Source organism: Myxine glutinosa, chromosome 5 (genome assembly GCF_964187855.1).
Source record: "Myxine glutinosa chromosome 5, kmMyxGlut1.1, whole genome shotgun sequence".
NCBI classification, from domain to species: Eukaryota; Metazoa; Chordata; class Myxini; order Myxiniformes; family Myxinidae; genus Myxine; species Myxine glutinosa.
This window is the reverse complement of record NC_136265.1, coordinates 45,033,948-45,056,312: the sequence shown is the minus strand read 5'-3', so window position 1 is coordinate 45,056,312 and position 22,365 is coordinate 45,033,948. Positions and strand designations below refer to the sequence as shown.

At 50.2% G+C, this 22,365-nt stretch overlaps 1 protein-coding gene across 1 annotated transcript in view; it reads left to right on the top strand.

Moving 5' to 3' along the window:
- Positions 1 to 22,105, top strand: part of BLVRA (biliverdin reductase A) — a 35,434-nt gene extending 13,329 nt beyond the window's left edge. The window contains exon 7 of the mRNA XM_068117169.2: positions 21,649 to 22,105. Coding sequence (XP_067973270.1) covers positions 21,649 to 21,955 — 307 coding nt within the window. The 3' untranslated portion in view covers positions 21,956 to 22,105. The remainder of the gene's footprint in view (positions 1 to 21,648) is intronic.
- Positions 22,106 to 22,365: the final 260 nt, after the last annotated feature.

Here is a 22,365-nt window from a genome sequence, read left to right as displayed (position 1 = left end):
ATGTGTAATATTAATGTAATATTAAGATGCATGTGCAATATTTATGTAGTATTAAGATATTAATGTGTAATATTAATATTGTTGCGGAACCCAACATCGGCCTCGGATCCCTTCTCGAGGGGGGATTAGTCCCCTCATTTGTGACTGACCGTCGTGGTCCCTGAAGCTGCACAAGCTCCCTCCAGAGGCAGGTGAGCAGCTTCGTTCGCGACCGCGGATAAGATGTTAATTTGCCGAGCGGATGGCAGCCGCGGCACGAACCGTTAACAAAGACTAACCTGATCCTGAACGTTGGCCAAATCGTGCCACAGGTATTCAATGGGGAAAAGACAAAGACGACGGTTGTGAAGAAGAAGAAGACAAAAAGGGTTTGAAATACGACTATAATTTATTACTAATATTTACACAATTAAAAGAAACCAAGGAGGAGGAAGGATAATAAAATAAAAACAGAAGAAGAAGAAGCGGACACAGTGCACCTTAGCTTACCTATAAACAGTCTTACTTAACCCAGGACAGAACAAACAAAACAAACTCATGTACACAAGAGGATGGAATGGCAGGAATGGTTTGGAGGGATGAGAAGGGGAGGAAGGCACGGAGCTGGCTGGAGCTTGATCCCGCACGGGACGTCGGGCTGGACCTCGACGGCCACCGATGCCACCGATCCTGGTTCCCGCGGGGTAACGGGTCGGAGCTGCCTGGTGGAGCCAACCTGCTGGTCGAGCCAAAGCTGCTGGTGGGGTCTGGCGTGACGGGTTCTCTCTCTCTCTCTTGAACTTAATCGTCTCTTTTTGCCGCCGTGGGGACGTCGCGTGCTTTCCCAGGACTCATCTGAGGTGGGGGCGTCTCCCGCGGGTTATATAAGCCCCACCCTCTAACCTTTACGAACCTCCCCGATCGCTCTTCCTCCACCCTCTCAAGCCAAACCCCTCGTTCTGGGTTGGTCGGCAAGGGCTGGCTCACTCCTCCCCTCTATGACGAGGTGGAGACACGCCTTTCTTCTCCGAGCCGACCGCGTGCTCAATGGAGGCAAATGCAGTTGGTAATAAAGGCTTTGGGGGAATTTGAAAAAGGGGATCTATCTATTTGAATTCGGTGCAATGGTGTATTAATTAATGGAAGACAAAGCCTTAACCTAATACACAGAATAAGGAAATAACTACCAACAAGGAGGAAATCTATGATTGGCTAACGTGATTGTATATGACCTAACTAAGGGATGCCCCTTTGACCTTTATACACAACAACTGGAGGAAGGAGGGTGATATTTTTTACAACAATAAAAAAACACAATTCTCATTTCCACACAACACTGCACCCTCCTCCTCTTAGGCATGTCCCGGGCCTATTACTTTTACATTTAGTGTGGCAAGTAAGTGTAGTTCCCTCTACATTTAACCTGACCCTGAGTGTGACAGTTTTAAAACACAATAACTATGTCCCGCTGCTCCATTGCACCCTGCCTAACAGACTCACGCCCACAACTAACCGAATTGCGGAATTGTCTTCAAACTACAACATGAACGATGGGGGAGCATTATTTACAGTTACTCTATTTTATTTACAAAACTAACCCAGGACCTGTGATTTTTCGTTTGGGGGGGAGACAGTCTGCTCTGCATCGACGCACCAGAAAGCACCAAAAACGCACCAAAACACCATCAAGCACCACAAAGCACCCTTTGGTGCACAGTCATCACAGTTCATGAATAAAAATAAACCCAAACCCCTGGTGGTGTCTTCCTCTTCGGCTCCCTCGGCTGGCTATTGCTCTCTTCCTGATGTTGTCTTTCTTCTTTGCTGGCGGCCTATTTGGACTAATAAAAAGGCACACAATGCGTCCATCTTTTATTTATTTATGGCCCACAGGGCCGACTATATGTGGTTCACCTGTGGCATAGGTGCCCTGTGACCAAGGTCCGCCAGCAAGATCTCGGGCCTTCATGGCCGGTTGCAGCAGAGGGGCCATGCACCAACCCATGGGGTCCATCAGTGCTGCTCAGCCACAGACATGTGGTCCATAAGGTGGTGCATCGATGCAGACAGCTGGTTCCGGGAGTTTCGGGTGCACAATGGCGGACTCCCGCACGCTCCCCTCGGCGCCCAGTGGCGCACAGTCCTCGTGTGGGAGACAAGGGTGGGGGGGGGGGGGGGAAAGACAGGTGAGCGAGGGGTAAGGTCACAAGGGTACACGTCAAACAAGGTAATGCAAGGCGAGGTGCGTTTGGAGACGGAGCGGAGAAAAGCTCGTCCCTACCGTACGTCACCCCCCCCTGTTACCTACTCTACCCTTGCCCTTACCCCATATGTACAAAAATCTACACATTTACAAATTCGTCACTACTGTCACGTCTTCCCCATATTTCCCAACACCAAATTCGTCCCCACAATCCCTCTAATCCAAAATTTGCCATCACCCAATTCATCATCAATCCTCATAAGGAGGAAGAGATGGAACAACAAAGCACAATGTCACACCCACGTCATGATGCATCTCGCAATCCAAAACATTTGCACAATAAAATAATCAAAACAACCTGGCATGGTGTGGAGTTTCGTCACCCCAGGTAAGTGGATGTAGATGGTGCGAGGAGATTTCAATCCTAACTACTTCTAAATGACTTTAATACACTTTACACTACCCTGGGGTCTTCCCCTGCCAAACCATTGGCCATCTTACTCTATGCGGTTTTAAGAACCAAATTCCCATTGACCAAACTGTGGTGCTTCTCAATTTGGGGTCTCACTCCCCCGATTCAACTCCCTGTGCCTTCGCACAATTTCCGGGCTGGGTCGTGCAGCTCTCCCAGCAGGTCTACCCACCTGCACACCTCCACCACTGTAGTTGCCTCCCGAGCTTACCCAGCTCCTCACCCTAACCTATCTAACTGGGGAAGGCCCTCTGGCGCTCTCCCCACTCGGTGCCCTCTCTGGCACTGGGCTACCCGGGTCCGTCCTCCGGATCCTCGGGCCCCATCCACAACTCTACCGGCTCCCAGAGCCCACCTGCGGCCTCACCTGGCCAACATCCTCACAGTGGTGGAGTGCTCAACCAACTACACATACTAACAGGCTACACGCCCAGCCATTTCCACGACACTAATGCACCCATTCAACCATCATTCTTCCACCACGCACCACAGATGCCAATATCCAACCACAATTTACCTATACCCTCTACCTAACACTTACACTACCCTCCCCGGGTATTCGTGATGGGGGTCCATCCTCCTTTCCCCCATCACACCTTCGCACCATCCACTCCACTGTTTCCACCATACTCACTCCACGACCATCCATTCCATACTCCATATATTCCACACTCCATGTAATCCACACAACCATTCTCCATTCACCTATAGTTGCACACCTGTGCAATCACCTGGTGCCACCTGCACCATCCTTCCTCCCTGGACCATTTGGTCAACACAACACACATCACCATCACTCACTCATACACTGCTCCATACACTTCCACGCTCAATACACTTCCGATTCTCAACCACACGGCATCATCTTATCTAACTACTCCCCTCTGGAACTTGCGCTTCCCAGTCGCCCCTTTAAACTATTGCGCTCCCTCGTCATTATAATCCAAACTAATCTACCTGCGTCCCCACTACAGGTATCATTGTCACTACCTAACCTTACCGTTACCTATGGTCAATCTTCTCTAGATCCCTACACACTATATCCTAACCCTCCCGGGCTAGTTTTCACTGCCAACCCCATAACTACTGCTCCTTTGCCCCCGCGTTGTGAGGGATGGCAGAGTTGCCATCCCTCCACATCGGGCTTCTCTCACTACCACCCCCCCCCCCCAGTCCTCTGATGCTACGAGCCCCCGTCGCAAGAGGTACTGGTTCCTGCCTCGGCATCTAGAGCCGAGGCGATCCACGAGGGCGCCTGCTCGCTGGCATAAGGTCTTATCCGGTCGGCATGGACGATCCGAGGGAGGGCCCGTGGCCCCATCTTGATCTTAACGACCACGTCACAGACTTGCGACAGGACGACTCCCGGGCCTTGCCAGGGGGAAGTGAGTTTGGGGCACCTACCCTTCCGCCTCCGGGGATTAAAGAACCAAATCTTCATCCCCGGAGTGTACTGACTCCCCTGGCTCCGGTCGTCGTACCTGCGCTTCATCTTGGCCCCCGCCAGATGGAGCTGGTGGCGGGTGAAGGCATGGACCCTCTCCATGCCTTCCTCCAGGTGACGTGCGTAACCCTCCCTCGGCGGTGTATCCGTGGTGTCTGGCACGGGACCGCATAGCAAGTCGGCGGGAGCCCGTAACTCCCGCCCATACATAAGCAACGCTGGACTGCATGCGGTGGCCCCGTGCTGGCTGGTTCGGTAGGCCATTAACAAGTACGGGAGATGTTCATCCCAGTCATCCTGACGGGTGGTGGTGAACAATGCCAGTTGTTGGATCAATGTTCGATTGAATCGTTCCACCATCCCGTCAGATTGTGGCTGCAAGGGCGTGGTCCTGGTTTTCCGAATTGACAGGAGTCTGCACACATCTTTTAATAATTGGCTTTCAAAATTTCGACCCTGATCGGTGTGCAGCTCCTGTGGAATCCTGTGCCGACATACAAATCCTTCCACGAAGGCCTGTGCCACCACCCCGGCTTCTTGGTTGGGGAGGGCGTAGGCCTCCGGCCACTTGGTGAAATAGTCCATTACAACGAGGATATACTTATTACCTTGGCGGGTGCGGGGCAGCGGTCCTAGAATATCCATAGCTACCCGCTCAAGGGGGGCCCCCACCTGGTGTAATTAAAGGGGGGCCCTCATCCTCCGTGCTGGTCCCTTTTTGGCAGAACAGGCGGCGCATCTCCGACACCAGTCCTGTATGTTGCGCCCCATATTCACCCAATAGAACCTCCCTCGGACCCGAGATGTTGTCTTTGTCCTGCCCAAATGGCTGCTGGAGCGGATACCATGCACCTGTTGTAATATGACGTTCTTAAATTTTTCAGGGACTATCACCAGCCAGGAAGTTCTATCAGAGGGAACCTCCACCCACTTGCGATACAAGATGTTGCCTTTCAACTCCAGGGTCTGCCACTGAGCCCAATACGCCTTTGTTGGCGCCCCGAGGGGGGTGACCTCTTCCCCCTTTGGTCTTTGCCCCAATTTGACCCATTTGAACACCGGCCCCAGAACAGGATCCTCCTGCTTGGCCGTGCTCCATGCCAAATTTCCAAATTCCTCGTCCGCGGTTAGTGGCAAAATTGGCCCTCTCACCCGGGTTGCCCGGCCGACGAGAATCGGGGCAGAATCGCCCAATTGCTCCCTCTCCTCGTGTCTCGCACAAAATTTGCAGTTTCCCCCCAGACAAGGACGCCGAGAGAGTGCGTCTGCATTACCATGGGCCTTCCCGGCCCTATGGGTCACATCAAAATCGTACTGCTGCAACTTTTCCAACCACCTTACAAGTTGGCCCTCCGGTTCCTTGAACCGAAGGCGCCATTGCAAGGAGGAATGGTCAGTTCGAACCGAAATTTCCGCCCGTACAGGTACGGGTGGAAATGGTTCATGGCAGCCAGCATAGCCAATAACTCTTTGCGAGTAACACAATAATTTCGCTCGGGCCTACTTAAGGCCCGACTATAATAACCAATCACTCTCTCCACGCCCTCCTGTGTCTGAGACAAAACTGCGCCCAATCCTTCCTGGCTCGCATCCGTGTCCAGGGTAAATGTCCCGTCGCTAGTGGGGTAAGCTAGAAGGGGTGCGGATGTTAAACACCCCTTCAATTTTTGGAAGGCCTCGTGGCACTCCCTTGTCCAATTAAATCGCGTCCCCTTCTCCGTAAGCCGGTGGAGGGGACGGGCCAACTCCGCAAATTTCGCCACAAAACGTCGGTAGTAGGAGCAGAGTCCCAAAAATCCCCGCACCTCCTTGATGGTATGTGGTGCGGGCCACTCCTCTACCGCTTTAATTTTGTCTGGGTCTGTTTTTACCCCCTCGTGGCCGATCACGTGACCTAGATAGGCCACCTCTCTTGTAAACACGGTGCACTTACTCGGGTTCAGCTTCAACCCTGCCTGTCTGAGGCACCCGAACACCTGGTCCAAATTAGCTAACGCCTGGGGGAAGGTCTTGGCATGTACTAGGACGTCATCCAGGTATACCAGGCATGATTGCCATGGCATGCCGCCTAGTACATGTTCCATCAATCTCTCAAAGGTGGCGGGGGCGTTACACAAACCAAACGGCATCACAGTGAACTGATACAGCCCCTTACCTGTGGAAAATGCCGTTTTCTCCTTCCCTGTCCGATCCATCTCCACCTGCCAATACCCACTCTTGAGGTCCAAAGTTGAGAACCAATTTGAGCCCGCAACGGCATCGAGGGTGTCATCAATTCTTGGCAGGGGATATGAGTCCTTGAGTGTCACGTTGTTTAGCTGGCGATAGTCCACGCAGAACCGCGTGGTCCCATCTTTCTTTTTAACCAGCACAACAGGTGACATCCAGGGACTTCCCGAGGGCTCGATCTCGCCTGCGTCGAGCATTTTTTCAACCTGCTTGTCAGCTTCCGCCCTCTTGCTCCAAGGGAGCTGTCGGGCGGCCTGACGAATAGGCCGGGCCTCACCAGTGTGGATCTGATGTTTCACCAGGCCCGTACGTCCAATATCCTCGGTGGACAAGGAGAAGAGGTCCAAATGGGACCCAAACAGTTTGTGTAAGGCCTCCCTCTGGGTACCTCCCAACTCTACACTACTACGATTCACCATCTCGGAAATGGGATCGGGCCAATTCCTAGAACTTATTGAAGGCTCTCCCTGGGGCCGGCTCGGCTGGACGTTCTCGCCCCTCACTGACGCGACTTCGCTAACTGGGGTGCAGCCAGCTACCTTCGTGCCCCTCACTATAGTGCGTGGTTCTGTACTAATGTTAATTACTCGGACGGCCACCACCGGCCCATCCGTTTTTACAAGGGTGCGGCCCACGATTAACCCAGGTATGGATCGCGCTGCCACCGGTTCGACCAGTCCCCAGGACTCCTGCCATGTCGGGCGAGCTGACCATCGGGCCGGCACTATGGCCTCGGCCCCCGGAGGGATGGTCACGGCCTCAGGAGCCTCCAGCTCCACCCTCTCGACCGTGCTCACCCCCTCCAATGGTAGCTCTTCCACTCCCCATTGCAGGATCCCCCGGCTCAAGTCGATTTTACAACCGCTGGCAGTCAACAAATCCAACCCTATTAAGCATGGGTCGCACACCTCCGCCACCCAAACATCTATCTCTCTCTTTACCGAGCCCAACTTGAGGGTCACAAAACCACGCCCTATGATCGGAGCCGTTGCCCCGGTAGCCAACTGCAAAGTATGATTTTCCAGACGCTGGATTTTACCCCAGCCGTCTGCACTCGAATTAAGGATCATGGGGCTGATGATCGTGGCGCTGGCTCCCGTGTCCACAACGGCGTCTACCCCCACGCCGGCAATTTTGCATCGAATTGTCAAACTACCGGTTCCAATTTGGCCACAATGAATGACCTGTCGCATCAACGAGGACTCCTCTCCATCCCCTACTGCCGAACACCGCCCTGCATGCCCGGCACGTTCTAGTTTCCCGGGCCCTGGCGGGGGGGTGTCTGAGGTCGGCTAGGCCGATCTATACGGGGCGGAGTTGAGGGCATCAGCTGGCGGGGAATGTCCCGGCGCGGAGCTCGGCACTGCCACGCATGGTGACCCAGCCGAGCACAATTATAATACCTCACCTGGTAAGGTGCTTGCCTCCGGTATTCCAAATTCCCCCCCCTGTATGTCCGAATTGGGGTACTCTGTCCTGGACTACCGGGTGCCACCGCTGGAGCCGCCTGCCATGGTCCAGGTCCCGCTAGGCGCCGATCCACCAGCCTCCGGACCATGCTCTCCAGGTCAGGGCCCCCGTCGGGGGCGGGCCCCCGAGGGGGGGCGACCCCCATCACGGGCCCTACCTGACGCACCGCCATGGCGTGGCGCTCGCCTCCCCGGGCCAGGGGCCTCGCTGCTTCCCAACAGGCCGCAGCGTCGGCCGCCTGACTCATGGTCTGCGGGTGCCACATGGCGAGCTGTTGTCGGAGCTCCAGATCCGGAAGGGCCTGGATAAAGTGATCCAGCGCCAGGCTTTCCTGGGAACTCACTGCCATGTCCGCGTGTGCAATCCCCACTGCGCGGCGAATATCGTGGGCAAGTTCCCCGATGGTCTCCTGGGGCTTGCGTTTTCGCTGCGCCAGCTGGGCTTTAACAAGCTCGCTTTGCTGTTCAATTCCGAAACGATTAATTAAGGCCGCGCGGAGAGCTGACAGGGTGAGAGCACCCGGTGGTAAAGCTGTCAGCACCTCCGCCGCCGCACCGCGCAGTGCCCCTACCAGGTGTACTCCACCTTTGTCCGGATTCCAACCATTGCCTCTGCACACGTACTCAAACTGCGCCAGGTACGCCCTCAAATCACTCTTGCCGTCACACGGCGCGAGTGGGACCTTGTGGGCGCCCAAAGGCCGGACCCCGCGCGTCACTCCTTGCGGGATCAACGCGGGACCAAACCGTTCGGGCTCCCACAGTACGCTATTCCCGGGGGGCTCCCGCGCATCCCCCGTCCCTCCAAACACTACCCCTCTTGGTGTCGATGCCTGGGTCGCCCTTCCGCAACCCGCTACCCACTCCATACCCACACACCCTTGCTCACCAGCACCCCCCTCACTTCCCATAGCCAGACCTCCTTGCACACCTCCTTTATTCATACCCTCCGGACCAGTCATACACCTCACCATTGGTCCCTCACGAACACCCGGGTCTACTCCACCCCCCAAGCCGACTGGATCTCCCCTCACACCATATACATTTCTGAGTACATCGCCACTCACCTCGGCACCTCGTCGTCGCACCTCCTCTGCCACCTGCAAACTCTTTATTTGGGTAGTGAGCACATCATCATGATTTGAACACAGACCTTGCACATATTCCATAACCTCCTCCCTTATCTCCTTCTTACTTTCCCTCCGTCTCTTCTTAATTTCACTCACCCCCTCTTCCACTTCCTCTAATTTTTCCTTTACCTCCTTCATTTCCCGGTGCGCCCCCTCGATTTCTTCCTCTAATTTTTCCTTTACCGTCTCTATGTGCGTCCTCACCTCCCGTTCTTTCGTCTCCATTGCCTCTGTCACCTCGTCCAACCTTGTTGTTAGTCGCTCATGTACCGTCTGACACTCCTTCTTTATTACTGCTACATCCCTCTTTATCTCCTTCTGTGTCGCCTTCAACCCCTCGATCACAGCGGTATTCTTTTGTACCTGATCCTTCAACTCCCTTTGTCCCACTGTCAGCTGTTCCACCCCCTGTGTCAGGTCCTCTATACCCCCTTGTAACTTGGCCGTCCCATTTCTCACCTCTTTCTCCATATGCTTCTCACCTCGCTTTACCTCCTCGCGTACCCCCGAGACCTCCTCGCTTACACCTCGTCTTATTTCCTCCCCCATCTCCTCCATTTCTTTAGTAGATGCCGCCCTCATCTGTCCCAATTCATCCCTCTGAGCATCCAGTTTACCTTCCAACCCGATTTTCACCTCCTCTATCTGGTTCCACAAACGTTTGATTTCCCGGGCGGATTGCTCCCCTATCTCCCGCAATTTGCCTTCCATCTTATCTTCTAGCCCCGTTAACCCATTCTTTACCTCTTTTATCCCGTTGTCTAACCCTTCAAATTTATTGTCCAACCCCTCAAATTTAGTCCAACCCCTCAAATTTACCCTCAAATTTCTTGTCTAAACCCTCAAATGTATTTCCCAACTGTTTGCTGGTACCCCTTGCTTCGTCCCTCATTGCCCTCGTTTCTTCCTTTTGGGTGTCGAATTTGGCCATTATTTGCATCATAATTATTTTCATGTACTCCGGCATCTCGGGCTCGGCTGCTGCGACCATGGGCGCGGCTAAATTTGGTGCCGCTACAACCACGTGCGCGAGGGCGCCATTTTGCGCACCTGACACCTCCTCAACCACCTCCTCATTGTTCTCCTCCATTTCTTCCCTCTGGTCCTGGGTTACCCCTAACCCCTCTTCTAGTCCCCCCACCGGCATCCCGTCGCCTTGACCATCCATGGCACGATTTTTTAAATTTAGGATTTTATAAAACAAAATTTCGGCCCACTCGTAATTTGAGCGCGCTAAGCGCTTCAGGTCCGAATCTCGCTCCCGACACCAAATGTTGCGGAACCCAATGTCGGCCTCGGATCCCTTCTCGAGGGGGGATTAGTCCCCTCGTTTGTGACTGACCGACGTGGTCCCTGAAGCTGCACAAGCTCCCTCCAGAGGCAGGTGAGCAGCTTCGTTCGCGACCGCGGATAAGATGTTAATTTGCCGAGCGGATGGCAGCCGCGGCACGAACCGTTAACAAAGACTAACCCGATCCTGAACGTTGGCCAAATCGTGCCACAGGTATTCAATGGGGAAAAGACAAAGACGACGGATGTGAAGAAAAAGAAGACAAAAAGGGTTTGAAATACGACTAGAATTTATTACTAATATTTACACAATTAAAAGAAACCAAGGAGGACGAAGGATAATAAAATAAAAACAAAAGAAGAAGAAGCGGACACAGTGCACCTTAGCTTACCTATAAACAGTCTTACTTAACCCAGGACAGAACAAACAAAACAAACTCACGTACACAAGAGGATGGAATGGCAGAAATGGTTTGGAGGGATGAGAAGGGGAGGAAGGCACGGAGCTGGCTGGAGCTTGATCCCGCACAGGACGTCGGGCTGGACCTCGACGGCCACCGATGCCACCGATCCTGGTTCCCGCGGGGTAACGGGTCGGAGCTGCCTGGTGGAGCCAACCTGCTGGTCGAGCCAAAGCTGCTGGTGGGGTCTGGCGTGACGGGTTCTCTCTCTCTCTCTTGAACTTAATCGTCTCTTTTTGCCGCCGTGGGGACGTCGCGTGCTTTCCCAGGACTCATCTGAGGTGGGGGCGTCCCCCACGGGTTATATAAGCCCCACCCTCTAACCTTTACGAACCTCCCCGATTGCTCTTCCTCCGCCCTCTCAAGCCAAACCCCTCGTTCTGGGTTGGTCGGCAAGGGCTGGCTCACTCCTCCCCTCTATGACGAGGTGGAGACACGCCTTTCTTCTCCGAGCCGACCGCGTGCTCAATGGAGGCAAATGCAGTTGGTAATAAAGGCTTTGGGGGAATTTGAAAAAGGGGATCTATCTATTTGAATTCGGTGCAATGGAGTATTAATTAATGGAAGACAAAGCCTTAACCTAATACACAGAATAAGGAAATAACTATCAACAAGGAGGAAATCTATGATTGGCTAACGTGATTGTATATGACCTAACTGAGGGACACCCCTTTGACCTTTATACACAACAACTGGAGGAAGGAGGGTGATATTTTTTACAACAATAAAAAAACATAATTCTCATTTCCACAACAATATAATATTAAGATGCATGTGTAATATTAATGTAATATTAAGATGGATGTGTAATATTAATATAATATTAAGATGCATGTGTAATATTAATGTAATATTAATATGCATGTGTAATTATAATGTAATATTAAGATGCATGTATAATATTAAGATGGATGTGTAATATTAATGTAATATTAAGATGTATGTGCAATATTTATGTAATATTAAGATATTAATGTGTAATATTAATTTAATATTAAGATGGATGTGTGATATTAATTTAATATTAAGATGTATGTGCAATATTTATGTAATATTAAGATATTAACGTGTAATATTAATATAATATTAAGATGTATGTGTAATATTAATGTAATATTAAGATGGATGTGTAATATTAATATAATATTAAGATGCATGTGTAATATTAATGTAATATTAAAATGTATGTGCAATATTTATGTAATATGAAGATATTAACGTGTAATATTAATATCATATTTAGATGCATGTGTAATATTAATATAATATTAAGATGTATGTGTAATATTAATGTAATATTAAGATGTATGTGCAATATTTATGTAATATGAAGATATTAACATGTAATATTAATATAATATTAAGGTGCATGTGTAATATTAATATAATATTAAGATGGATGTGTAATATTAATATAATATTAAGATGGATGTGTAATATTAATATAATATTAAGTTGGATGTGTAATATTAATGTAATATTAAGATGCATGTGTAATATTAATATTAAAGCGCGGCGTTACGCGCGCTGCTTGCGAGCAAGGAGGAAGCGGACAAGCGGTAACTTATAAGCGTCTTTATTTCAGGAGCTCACTGTAACACCAGCCCGCTCTGGGCTGCGCGCCCCGTGTATATCCTCAGGCCACGCCTACCCCTCGGGCGTGGCCCTCGCCCACTTGGTGCGCGGAATGATGTCACCACGCCAGTGGGCTTTTGTGTCCGCCACACGCGCCCCCCCCCCCCAGAATTCCCGCGCACCTGGAGGGCCAGTTTGCGGGGCAGACGAATGACCCGGCCGAAGCGCCCCCTGGCGATCGGCGGCGTCCGGGGTGCAGGAATGCCAGGTGGGATGCCCCTGGCTGCCCCAGGGATGGGTGCAGGACCGGGGGGCGGCGTGGCGGCGGGGCTGGGCGGTGCCGGGGTCCGCCCGCAGGGGGGCGGCCCCGACGTGGGGGTCGGGCCACTGGCGGTGGATGGTCCACGTCGAGGTAGGCCGGCTTGAGGCGGTCTACCGAAACGCGGTCGGGAGTACCGCCGATGTCCAGGGTGAAGTGCTTCGACCCAGTCTCCAGCACACGGAAAGGCCCGTCATACGGGGGCCGCAGTGGTGTCCGGTGGGCATCGTGGCGGACGAAGACGTACTCCGCCGTGCGAAGCTCCGGGGCGACGTGCGTTGGTGGGTGCCCGTGGCATGCCGTTGGCACCGGGGCGAACCTCTGGGCGGTCTCTTGCAGAGCGGAGCGCTGCTGTGCCGCGGACCATGGTGCCGTGGAGTCGGGGAGGAACTCGCCCGGCACCCGCAGCGGTTGCCCGAAGACCAACATCGCCGCGGATGCGCGCAGGTCCTCCTTGGGCGCCGTCCGGAGGCCCAGCAGGACCCAGGGGAGCCTGTCGACCCAGCCACCATCGCGGAGGGTGGCCCGGAGCGCGGCCTTGAATGAGCGGTGAAATCGCTCACACAGGCCGTTAGCCTGGGGGTGGTAGGCCGTGGTTCGGTGCAGCCGGACCCCGAGCCCCTGCGCGACCGCCCCCCAGAGCTCCGAGGTGAACTGGGGGCCGCAGTCGGACGAGATGTCTGAGGGGGCGCCGAACCGGGCGACCCAGGTGGCGATGAAAGCCTGCGCGACATCGGCCGCCGTTGTCGACGGCAAGGGCACGGCCTCCGGCCACCGGGTGGTGCGGTCCACCATGGTGAGGACGTGGGTGAAACCCCGCGAGGGGGGCAGAGGTCCCACCAGGTCCACGTGGACGTGGTCAAACCGGCGTTCCGGCACCGTGAACGGGGCCAACGGGGCCTGGGTGTGCCGGTGCACCTTGGCGCGCTGGCATGCGAGGCACGTCCTGGCCCAGCCGCGGACGGCCTTCCGGAGGCCATGCCAGACGAACTTGTCGGCGATCAGCCTTTGGGAGGCCCTCGCGCCCGGGTGGGACAGGCCGTGGATGGCGTCAAACACCTGGCGCTGCCAGCCCGCGGGCACGATGGGGCGAGGACGCCCGAGGGAGACGTCGCACAAGAGGGCCGCGCCCACGCCGTCGAACGGCACCTCAGTGACGCGAAGGCTCGTGACGGCGGTCCGCAAGGCCTGGACGTCGGGGTCAGTGGCCTGGTCCGCTGCCATCCGGGCATAGTCGATGCCGAGGTGGACTGCATGGGCGACGGCCCGGGAAAGGCAATCCGCCACCGGGTTGTCCTTCCCCGCGACGTGCTGGATGTCCGTCGTGTACTCGGACACGGCCGAGAGGTGACGCTGCTGCCGGGCCGACCACGGCTCGGTGACCTTGCCCATCGCGAAGATCAGCGGCTTGTGGTCGACGAAGGCCGTGAACGCACGGCCCTCGAGCAGATGGCGGAAGTGCCTGACCGCCAAGTGAAGCCCGAGCAACTCGCGGTCGAAGGTACTGTAACGGCGTTCGGGCGGGCGAAGCTGCCGGCTAAAGAACGCCAGCGGTTGCCAAGCTCCACGCACCCATTGCTCGTGCACCGCGCCCACCGCGTAGTCCGAGGCATCGGTGGTGAGGTCGATCGGTGCATCGGGCGCCCGGTGCGCGAGCATGGTGGCGTTAGCCAAGGCGAGCTTCGCGCCCGTGAACGCCGTGTCCATCTGCTCGGTCCAGGTAACGTCGCCTTTGCCCGGCTTACCTCGGAGAGCTTCGTGCAGGGGGCGCAGGAGCTGGGCGATACGGGGCAGGAACCGATGGTAAAAGTTCACCATGCCCAGGAACTCCTGCAGCCCTCTGATCGTGCGGGGGCGCGGAAACCCCTTCATCGCCTCCACCTTGGCCGGCAGGGGGACGGCTCCGTGCCTGGTGACACGGTGCCCCAGAAAATCGATTATGGCGGCGCCGAACCGGCACTTTGCGGGTTTCACAATCAGGCCATGCTGGCCCAGGCGTTCAAAGAGCGTGCAGAGGTGGCGTAGGTGCTCTTCGTGGGACGCGCTGGCGACGAGGATATCGTCCAGGTAGACGTAGACAAAATCCAAGTCGCGCAGGACGCTGTCCATCAGTCGCTGGAACGCCTGAGCCGCATTCTTCAGACCGAAGGGCATGCGCAGGAACTCGAAGAGTCCGAATGGCGTGATGACCGCCATCTTCGGGACGTCCTCCGGCCTGACGGGGACCTGATGGTAGCCGCGTATGAGGTCCACCTTCGAGAAGAAGGACATGCCCGCCAAACGGGCGGAAAAGTCCTGAATGTGGGGGACGGGGTAGCGGTCGGGAGTCGTGGCGTCATTGAGACGGCGATAGTCCCCGCACGGTCGCCATCCCCCGCCGGGCTTCAGCACGATGTGCAGCGGCGACGCCCAAGCGCTCTCTGAGCGCCGAACGATGCCGAGTCGCTCCAGGGTAGCGAACACCGCTTTTGCCACCGCCAGCTTCGTCGGCTCGAGGCGGCGTGCCCGGGCGTAGACCGGTGGCCCGACGGTGGGGATGTGATGGGCCACCCCGTGCTTGACGGCCCCCGCCGAGAAGGTGGGCCGCGTGAGGGCCGGGAAGCCGGCGAGGAGGCGGGTGAATGCGTCCGCTGCCGGAAGCGTACAGACCAACGTGGCCAGAACCGAACCGGTCGGCAAGCCGCTTGGCAAGCCGCTCGTTGAGCTGCTCGACGAGCTGGGCAACGCACAAGCAAGCGAGCTGAACGTCTCGGCCTGGACAAGACATCTGCGCTTGACGTCGACCAGGAGCCCATTAGCGCACAGGAAGTCCGCGCCAAGCAGTGCCATGGGCACGTCGGTGGTGACGAACGTCCATCGGAAAACCTGCCCTCCGAACCGCAGAGAGAGGCAGCGTTTTCCGTACGTACGGATGGGCGTCCCATTTGCGGCAAGCAGCGCGGGGCCCCCACCTGCGGCATGCTTGTCTGACGTGCCGGCGGGAACGACACTCACCTGCGCTCCCGTGTCGCACAGGTAACGGCACCCGGAGAAGGTGTCCGTTATGAACAGCAGGCTGCTCGAACGGCCGGCGCTCATCGCCACTATTGAGCGCCGGCCCGGGCGTTTCCCGACCTGTTGAAGGAGCATGGCGGATGACACTGCCCAGCTTCGTGGCCGAACTTGGCGTGGAACCAGCACCAGGTGGTGGAGCTGGAGGAGCGTGGCTGGCTCCGCCAGGCCGGTGGAGTTGGCGGGTTTCCCCACGGTGGCGGTTTTCGCCGCGGCGGTGGGCGGGGCGTGGCGGCGGTCACGAGGTGCGTATCAGCATGCTGCGTATGCTGTATAAGCTGATGCTGTGGATCAGCAGCATCAGCAGCATCAGCAGCATCAGCCACGAGGGCCGTGACGGCCACGCCGACTCTCGCCCGCGTGTCCGAAGCGGCGAAGTACTTGTCCGCCTCGGCTGCCAATGCTCGGGGTTCCGTTAGCCCGGTCCCGGCCAACGCGAGGCGAACCTGCGCTGGAAGTTGGCGACGGAAAAGCGCCCGGAATAGAGAACCGGGGGCTTCGTCGCCCAACAGTGACAGCATATGGTCCATTCGGACCGACGGGCGCGTGTCACCGAGCTCGGGGAGATCCAGGAGGCGGTCGGCCCGTGCGTCGTCCGTGAGGCCGAACGTGGCTAGGAGTAGCCGCTTGAGTGCCTCGTACTTGTGGCCGTCCGGTGGGTGGTGAAGGACGGACACAACTCGAGCGGCCGTGCCGGGCCCGAGGGAGGCGACGACGTGGCAATAGCGCGTGTCATCGCCGGTGAGGCGCCGAAGCTGAAATTGGGCTTCGGCCTGAGCCTCCCAAAATTCGGGAAGTTTGATGAAGTTGGCCATGGCAATGGCGTCGCGTGTGGAAGGATCGCTCCGGCAGATCCAACGTCGAGGGGGTCACCAGTAAAGCACGGCGTTACGCGCGCTGCTTGCGAGCAAGGAGGAAGCGGACAAGCGGTAACTTATAACTTATAAGCGTCTTTATTTCAGGAGCTCACTGTAACACTAGCCCGCTCTGGGCTGCGCGCCCCGTGTATATCCTCAGGCCACGCCTACCCCTCGGGCGTGGCCCTCGCCCACTTGGTGCGCGGAATGATGTCACCACGTCAGTGGGCTTTTGTGTCCGCCACAATATAATATTAAGATGCACGTGTAATATTAATGTAATATTAAGATGCATGTATAATATTAATATAATATTAAGATGGATGTGTAATATTAAGATGTATGCGCAATATTTATGTATTATTAAGATATTAATGTGTAATATTAATACAATATTAAGATGCATGTGTAATATTCATGAAATATCAAGATGCATGTGTAATATTAAAGTAATATTAAGATGCATGTATAATCTATATATATTATATATAAAACACAGTGTGTGTGTGTGTGTGTGTGTGTGTGTGTGTGTGTGTGTGTGTGTGTGTGTGTGTGTGTGTGTGTGTGTGTGTGTGTGTGTGTGTGTGTGTGTGTAATGTTACCGATAGACTCCTAAACGGAGAGGCTTACGTGCTTGATATTTGGCATAGACATGGCCATTGAGCCTGGGACGAACATGGCCGAACTCAAAATATTTGACGATCCATATTTTTTATTCATATTTACCTCAGCGCATTTCAGCGCATGGAATCAACGGAATCAGAGCAGGTGGGCGCTGATTCGCTCAGAGCGATCACGTGATGACGCTATGACGCTATGACGCTATGATGCTATGACGCTATGAACGCTATGACGCTATGAAAAAAAAAATCGCTATGACGCTATGAAACGCTATGAACGCTATGATGCTATGAACGCTATGAACGATATGACGCTATGACGCTATGAAACGCTTTGACGCTATGAACGCTATGAACGATATGACGCTATGACGCTATGAAAAAAAAAATCGCTATGACGCTATGAAACGCTATGAACGCTATGACGCTATGAACGCTATAAACGATATGACGCTATGACGCTATGAAAAAAAAAATCGCTATGAAACGCTGTGAACGCGATGACGCTATGAACGCTATGACGCTATGAACGATATGAACGCTATGACGCTATGAACGCTATGACGCTATGACGCTATGACAAAAAAAAATCGCTATGACGCGATGAAACGCTATGAACGCTATGACGCTATGAACGCTATGATGTTATGACGCTATGAAAAAAAAAATCGCTCGCTTTACCAAGGGGCTCGCTCTCCCCCCGTTCCCCTCCCCTCCCCTTCTCCCTCCCCCTCCCCTTCCCCCGCCCGGCAATGCCGGGTACTTCTGCGAGTATTAATATAATATTAAGATGGATGTGTAATATTAATGTAATATTAAGATGTATGTGCAATATTTATGTAATACTAATATAATATTAAGATGGATGTGTAATATTAATGTAATATTAAGATGTATGTGCAATATTTATGTAATATTAAGATATTAATGTGTAATATTAAGATGTATGTGTAATATCAAGATGCATGTGTAATATTATTGTAATATTAAGATGAAGAACCACCTTTAGAGGCCATTTGTTCCCTGCAAAGCAGGGGTTGGCCTTTTTCAGGCACCATGGTCCCCTTTTTGAAGCAATGTTTTATGGCCGGATGCCCTTCCTGCCACCAACCCTGTTAGTCGACTCTTGCGACACACAGGGAATTACCAGTGAACTGGTACTCAATTTGCTGACCTCGGAAGGATGACAGGCTGAGTCAACCCCCCTGGCGTTAATTCAGCGATCGACCAGGATTCGAACCCAGGATCATAGGATCCCAAGCCGGCACCCTAACCACTAAGCCAACACCAGGCTAATGTAATATTAAGATGAATGTATAATATTAATATAATATTAAAATGTATGTGCGATATTTATGTAATATTAAGATATTAATGTGTAATATTAATTTAATATTAAGATGCATGTGTAATATTAATTTTATTTCAAGATGCATGTGCAACCCTAACCCTAACCCTAACCCCAACCCTAACTCGCCGACAAAGATCTCGCGAGATTTCCGATGTAAAGATGTATGTAATATTAAGATATAGGTAATATTAAGATATGTGTAATATTAAGATATGTGTCATATTAAGATATGTGTAATATTAAGATGTGTGTAATATTAAGATATGTGTAATATTAACATGTGTGTCATATTAAGATATGTGTAATATTAAGATATGTGTAATATTAAGATGTGTGTAATATTAAGATATAGGTAATATTAAGATATGTGTAATATTAAGATGTGTGTAATATTAAGATATGTGTAATATTAACATGTGTGTCATATTAAGATATGTGTAATATTAAGATATGTGTAATATTAAGATGTGTGTAATATTAAGATGTGTGTAATATTAAGATATGTGTAATATTAAGATATGTGTAATATTAAGATATAGGTAATATTAAGATATGTGTAATATTAAGATGTGTGTAATATTAAGATGTGTGTAATATTAAGATACGAGCAGAAGTACCCGGCATTGCCGGGCGGGGGAGGGGAGGGTGAGGGGGAAGGGGAGGGGAGAGGAACGGGGGGAGAGCGAGCCCCTTTGTAAAGCGAGCGATTTTTTTTGTCATAGCGTCATAGCGTTCATAGCGTTTCATAGCGTCATAGCGATTTTTTTTTTTCATAGCGTCATGGCGTCATAGCGTTCATAGCGTCATATCGTTCATAGCGTCATAGCGTTCATAGCGTCATAGCATCATAGCGTTCATAGCGTCATAGCGTCAAAGCGTCATAGCGTCATAGCGTTCATAGCGTCATAGCGTCATAGCGATTTTTTTTTTCATAGCATCATAGCGTCATAGCGTCATATCGTTCATAGTGTTCATAGCGTCATAGCGTTTCATAGCGTCATAGCGTCATATCGTTCATAGCGTTCATAGCGTCATCGCGTTCATATCGTTTCATAGCGTCATAGCGATTTTTTTTTTCATAGCGTCATCGCGTCATAGCGTTCATAGCGTCATATCGTTCATAGCGTCATGGCGTTCATAGCGTCATAGCGTCATCACGTGATCACTCTGAGCGAATCAGCGCCCACCTGCTCTGATTCCGTTGATTCCGTGCGCTGAAATGCGCTGAGGTAAATATGAATAAAAAATATGGATCGTCAAATATTTTGAGTTCGGCCATGTTCGTCCCAGGCTCAATGGCCATGTCTATGCCAAATATCAAGCACGTAAGCCTCTCCGTTTAGGAGTCTATCGGTAACATTACACACACACACACACACACACACACACACACACACACACACACACACAAACTGTGTTTTATATATATAGATAGGTAATATTAAGATATGTGTAATATTAAGATATAGCTAATATTAAGATATGTGTAATATTAAGATGTGTGTAATATTAAGATGTGTGTAATATTAAGATATGTGTAATATTAAGATATGGTTAATATTAAGATATGTGTAATATTAAGATGTGTGTAATATTAAGATATGTGTAATATTAAGATATAGGTAATATTAAGATATAGGTAATATTAAGATATAGCTAATATTAAGATATGTGTAATATTAAGATGTGTGTAATATTAAGATATGTGTAATATTAAGATATAGGTAATATTAAGATATAGGTAATATTAAGATATGTTTAATATTAAGATGTGTGTAATATTAAGATATGTGTAATATTAAGCTATAGGTAATATTAAGATATAGCTAATATTAAGATATGTGTAATATTAAGATATGTGTAATATTAAGATGTGTGTAATATTAAGATATGTGTAATATTAAGATATAGGTAATATTAAGATATAGGTAATATTAAGATATGTGTAATATTAAGATGTGTGTAATATTAAGATATAGGTAATATTAAGATATAGGTAATATTAAGATATGTGTAATATTAAGATGTGTGTAATATTAAGATATGTGTAATATTAAGATATGGGTAATATTAAGATATAGGTAATATTAAGATATGTGTAATATTAAGATGTGTGTAATATTAAGATATAGCTAATATTAAGATATGTGTAATATTAAGATATGTGTAATATTAAGATGTGTGTAATATTAAGATATGTGTAATATTAAGATATAGGTAATATTAAGATATAGGTAATATTAAGATATGTGTAATATTAAGATGTGTGTAATATTAAGATATAGGTAATATTAAGATATAGGTAATATTAAGATATGTGTAATACTAAGATATGTGTAATATTAAGATGTGTGTAATATTAAGATATAGGTAATATTAAGATATAGGTAATATTAAGATATGTGTAATATTAAGATGTGTGTAATATTAAGATATGTGTAATATTAAGATATAGGTAATATTAAGATATGTGTAATATTAAGATGTGTGTAATATTAAGATATGTGTAATATTAAGATGTGTGTAATATTAAGATATGTGTAATATTAAGATGTGTGTAATATTAAGATATGTGTAATATTAAGATATAGGTAATATTAAGATATGTGTAATATTAAGATTTGTGTAATATTAAGGTATGTGTAATATTAAGATATAGATGATTTTAAGAATACATTTTGCATGTGTAATATTAAGATGCATGTGTAATATTAATGTACAATTAATATTAAGATATACACTACTCACAATAAGTTCGGGATATTGGCAGGTTCTTCGGTGTGGTTGATTTTGTGTATTAATTATTTTGAAAAAAGTTGTTGGTTCTAATTCTATGGTTATTAATGAGTGTGAAAAAACACAGCATTCTTGATTTCAATACCCTAACCCTAACCCCTATAAAAAAAATAAACTCACTCCCACAATATCCCTAACTTATTGTGAGTGGTGTATGTAATATTAAGAATACCTTTTACACGTGTAATGTTTTTGCACGGGTAATATTAATCCTTAAGCTTCTATTTATCAACTGCCTGCTGGCACAACTGGTGAATGTTGAACATTGGAGGACATGACGTGTATACAAAAACAAGAGCTGTTGATGGTTGGTACAGACAATAGTTAGCAGCATTCTTCCATTTCTTGGTTGGTAAGTGTTATGAAACAATGACCAAACGGAACTCCATTTAATTGCTGCAGGATGCTGAACTGGGTGGAGGAACGAGGGCCGGGTTGCACTCGAGCTAAACGAATACAATTTCAATTTGCGGGAGGCTCGAGCCTGGAGGAGCTACCCCCTGCAACACCAGGTCCAGAGGGCCTCTTCCTCCAGGACCTCCATATTTTTTCCAGCAAGCTTCAGGCCATGGCTGAAGGTACTGTGAATGTGATCTCCTCACAAGCTGAACGCTGTCGCATCTTGCACTGCCTGGAGCTGGCTGGCACCATCCGCAACCTTTGCTGTGGATCTCCAGTTGCTATTGAAAGAAAGTCTAAAACACCCTGACATCCTTCTCTGGTTGTTTCCTCATGCTCATAAAGACCCATAACTCATTTAGGTTTTCATTTCATTTTTACAGTACAATTTATGTTGAAAACCCAGTGCTTTGACGAATAAAGAATTCCTGCTTGAACGCTCAGCAAACTGTTAAATTAATGAATTGTGGTGCAAATTTATTTTAGTAAAATCAATTGAATTGACATCTACATATTAGGTGTGCTCATGGGGTCGGTGAAGTGCAGAAAAATGAAGAGGTTTCAGAGGAGGTGAGAAATTCCTCTCGATTTATTCAGGGGAAACTACATCAGGAGCTTAACTACACTGCCAGAAATTATGCAACTACGAGCTCCATGAGAACGAGAATGTGGTGAAGATATTGAAGAAGAAAGGGAGGATGAATTAAGAAGAGAGGAAAG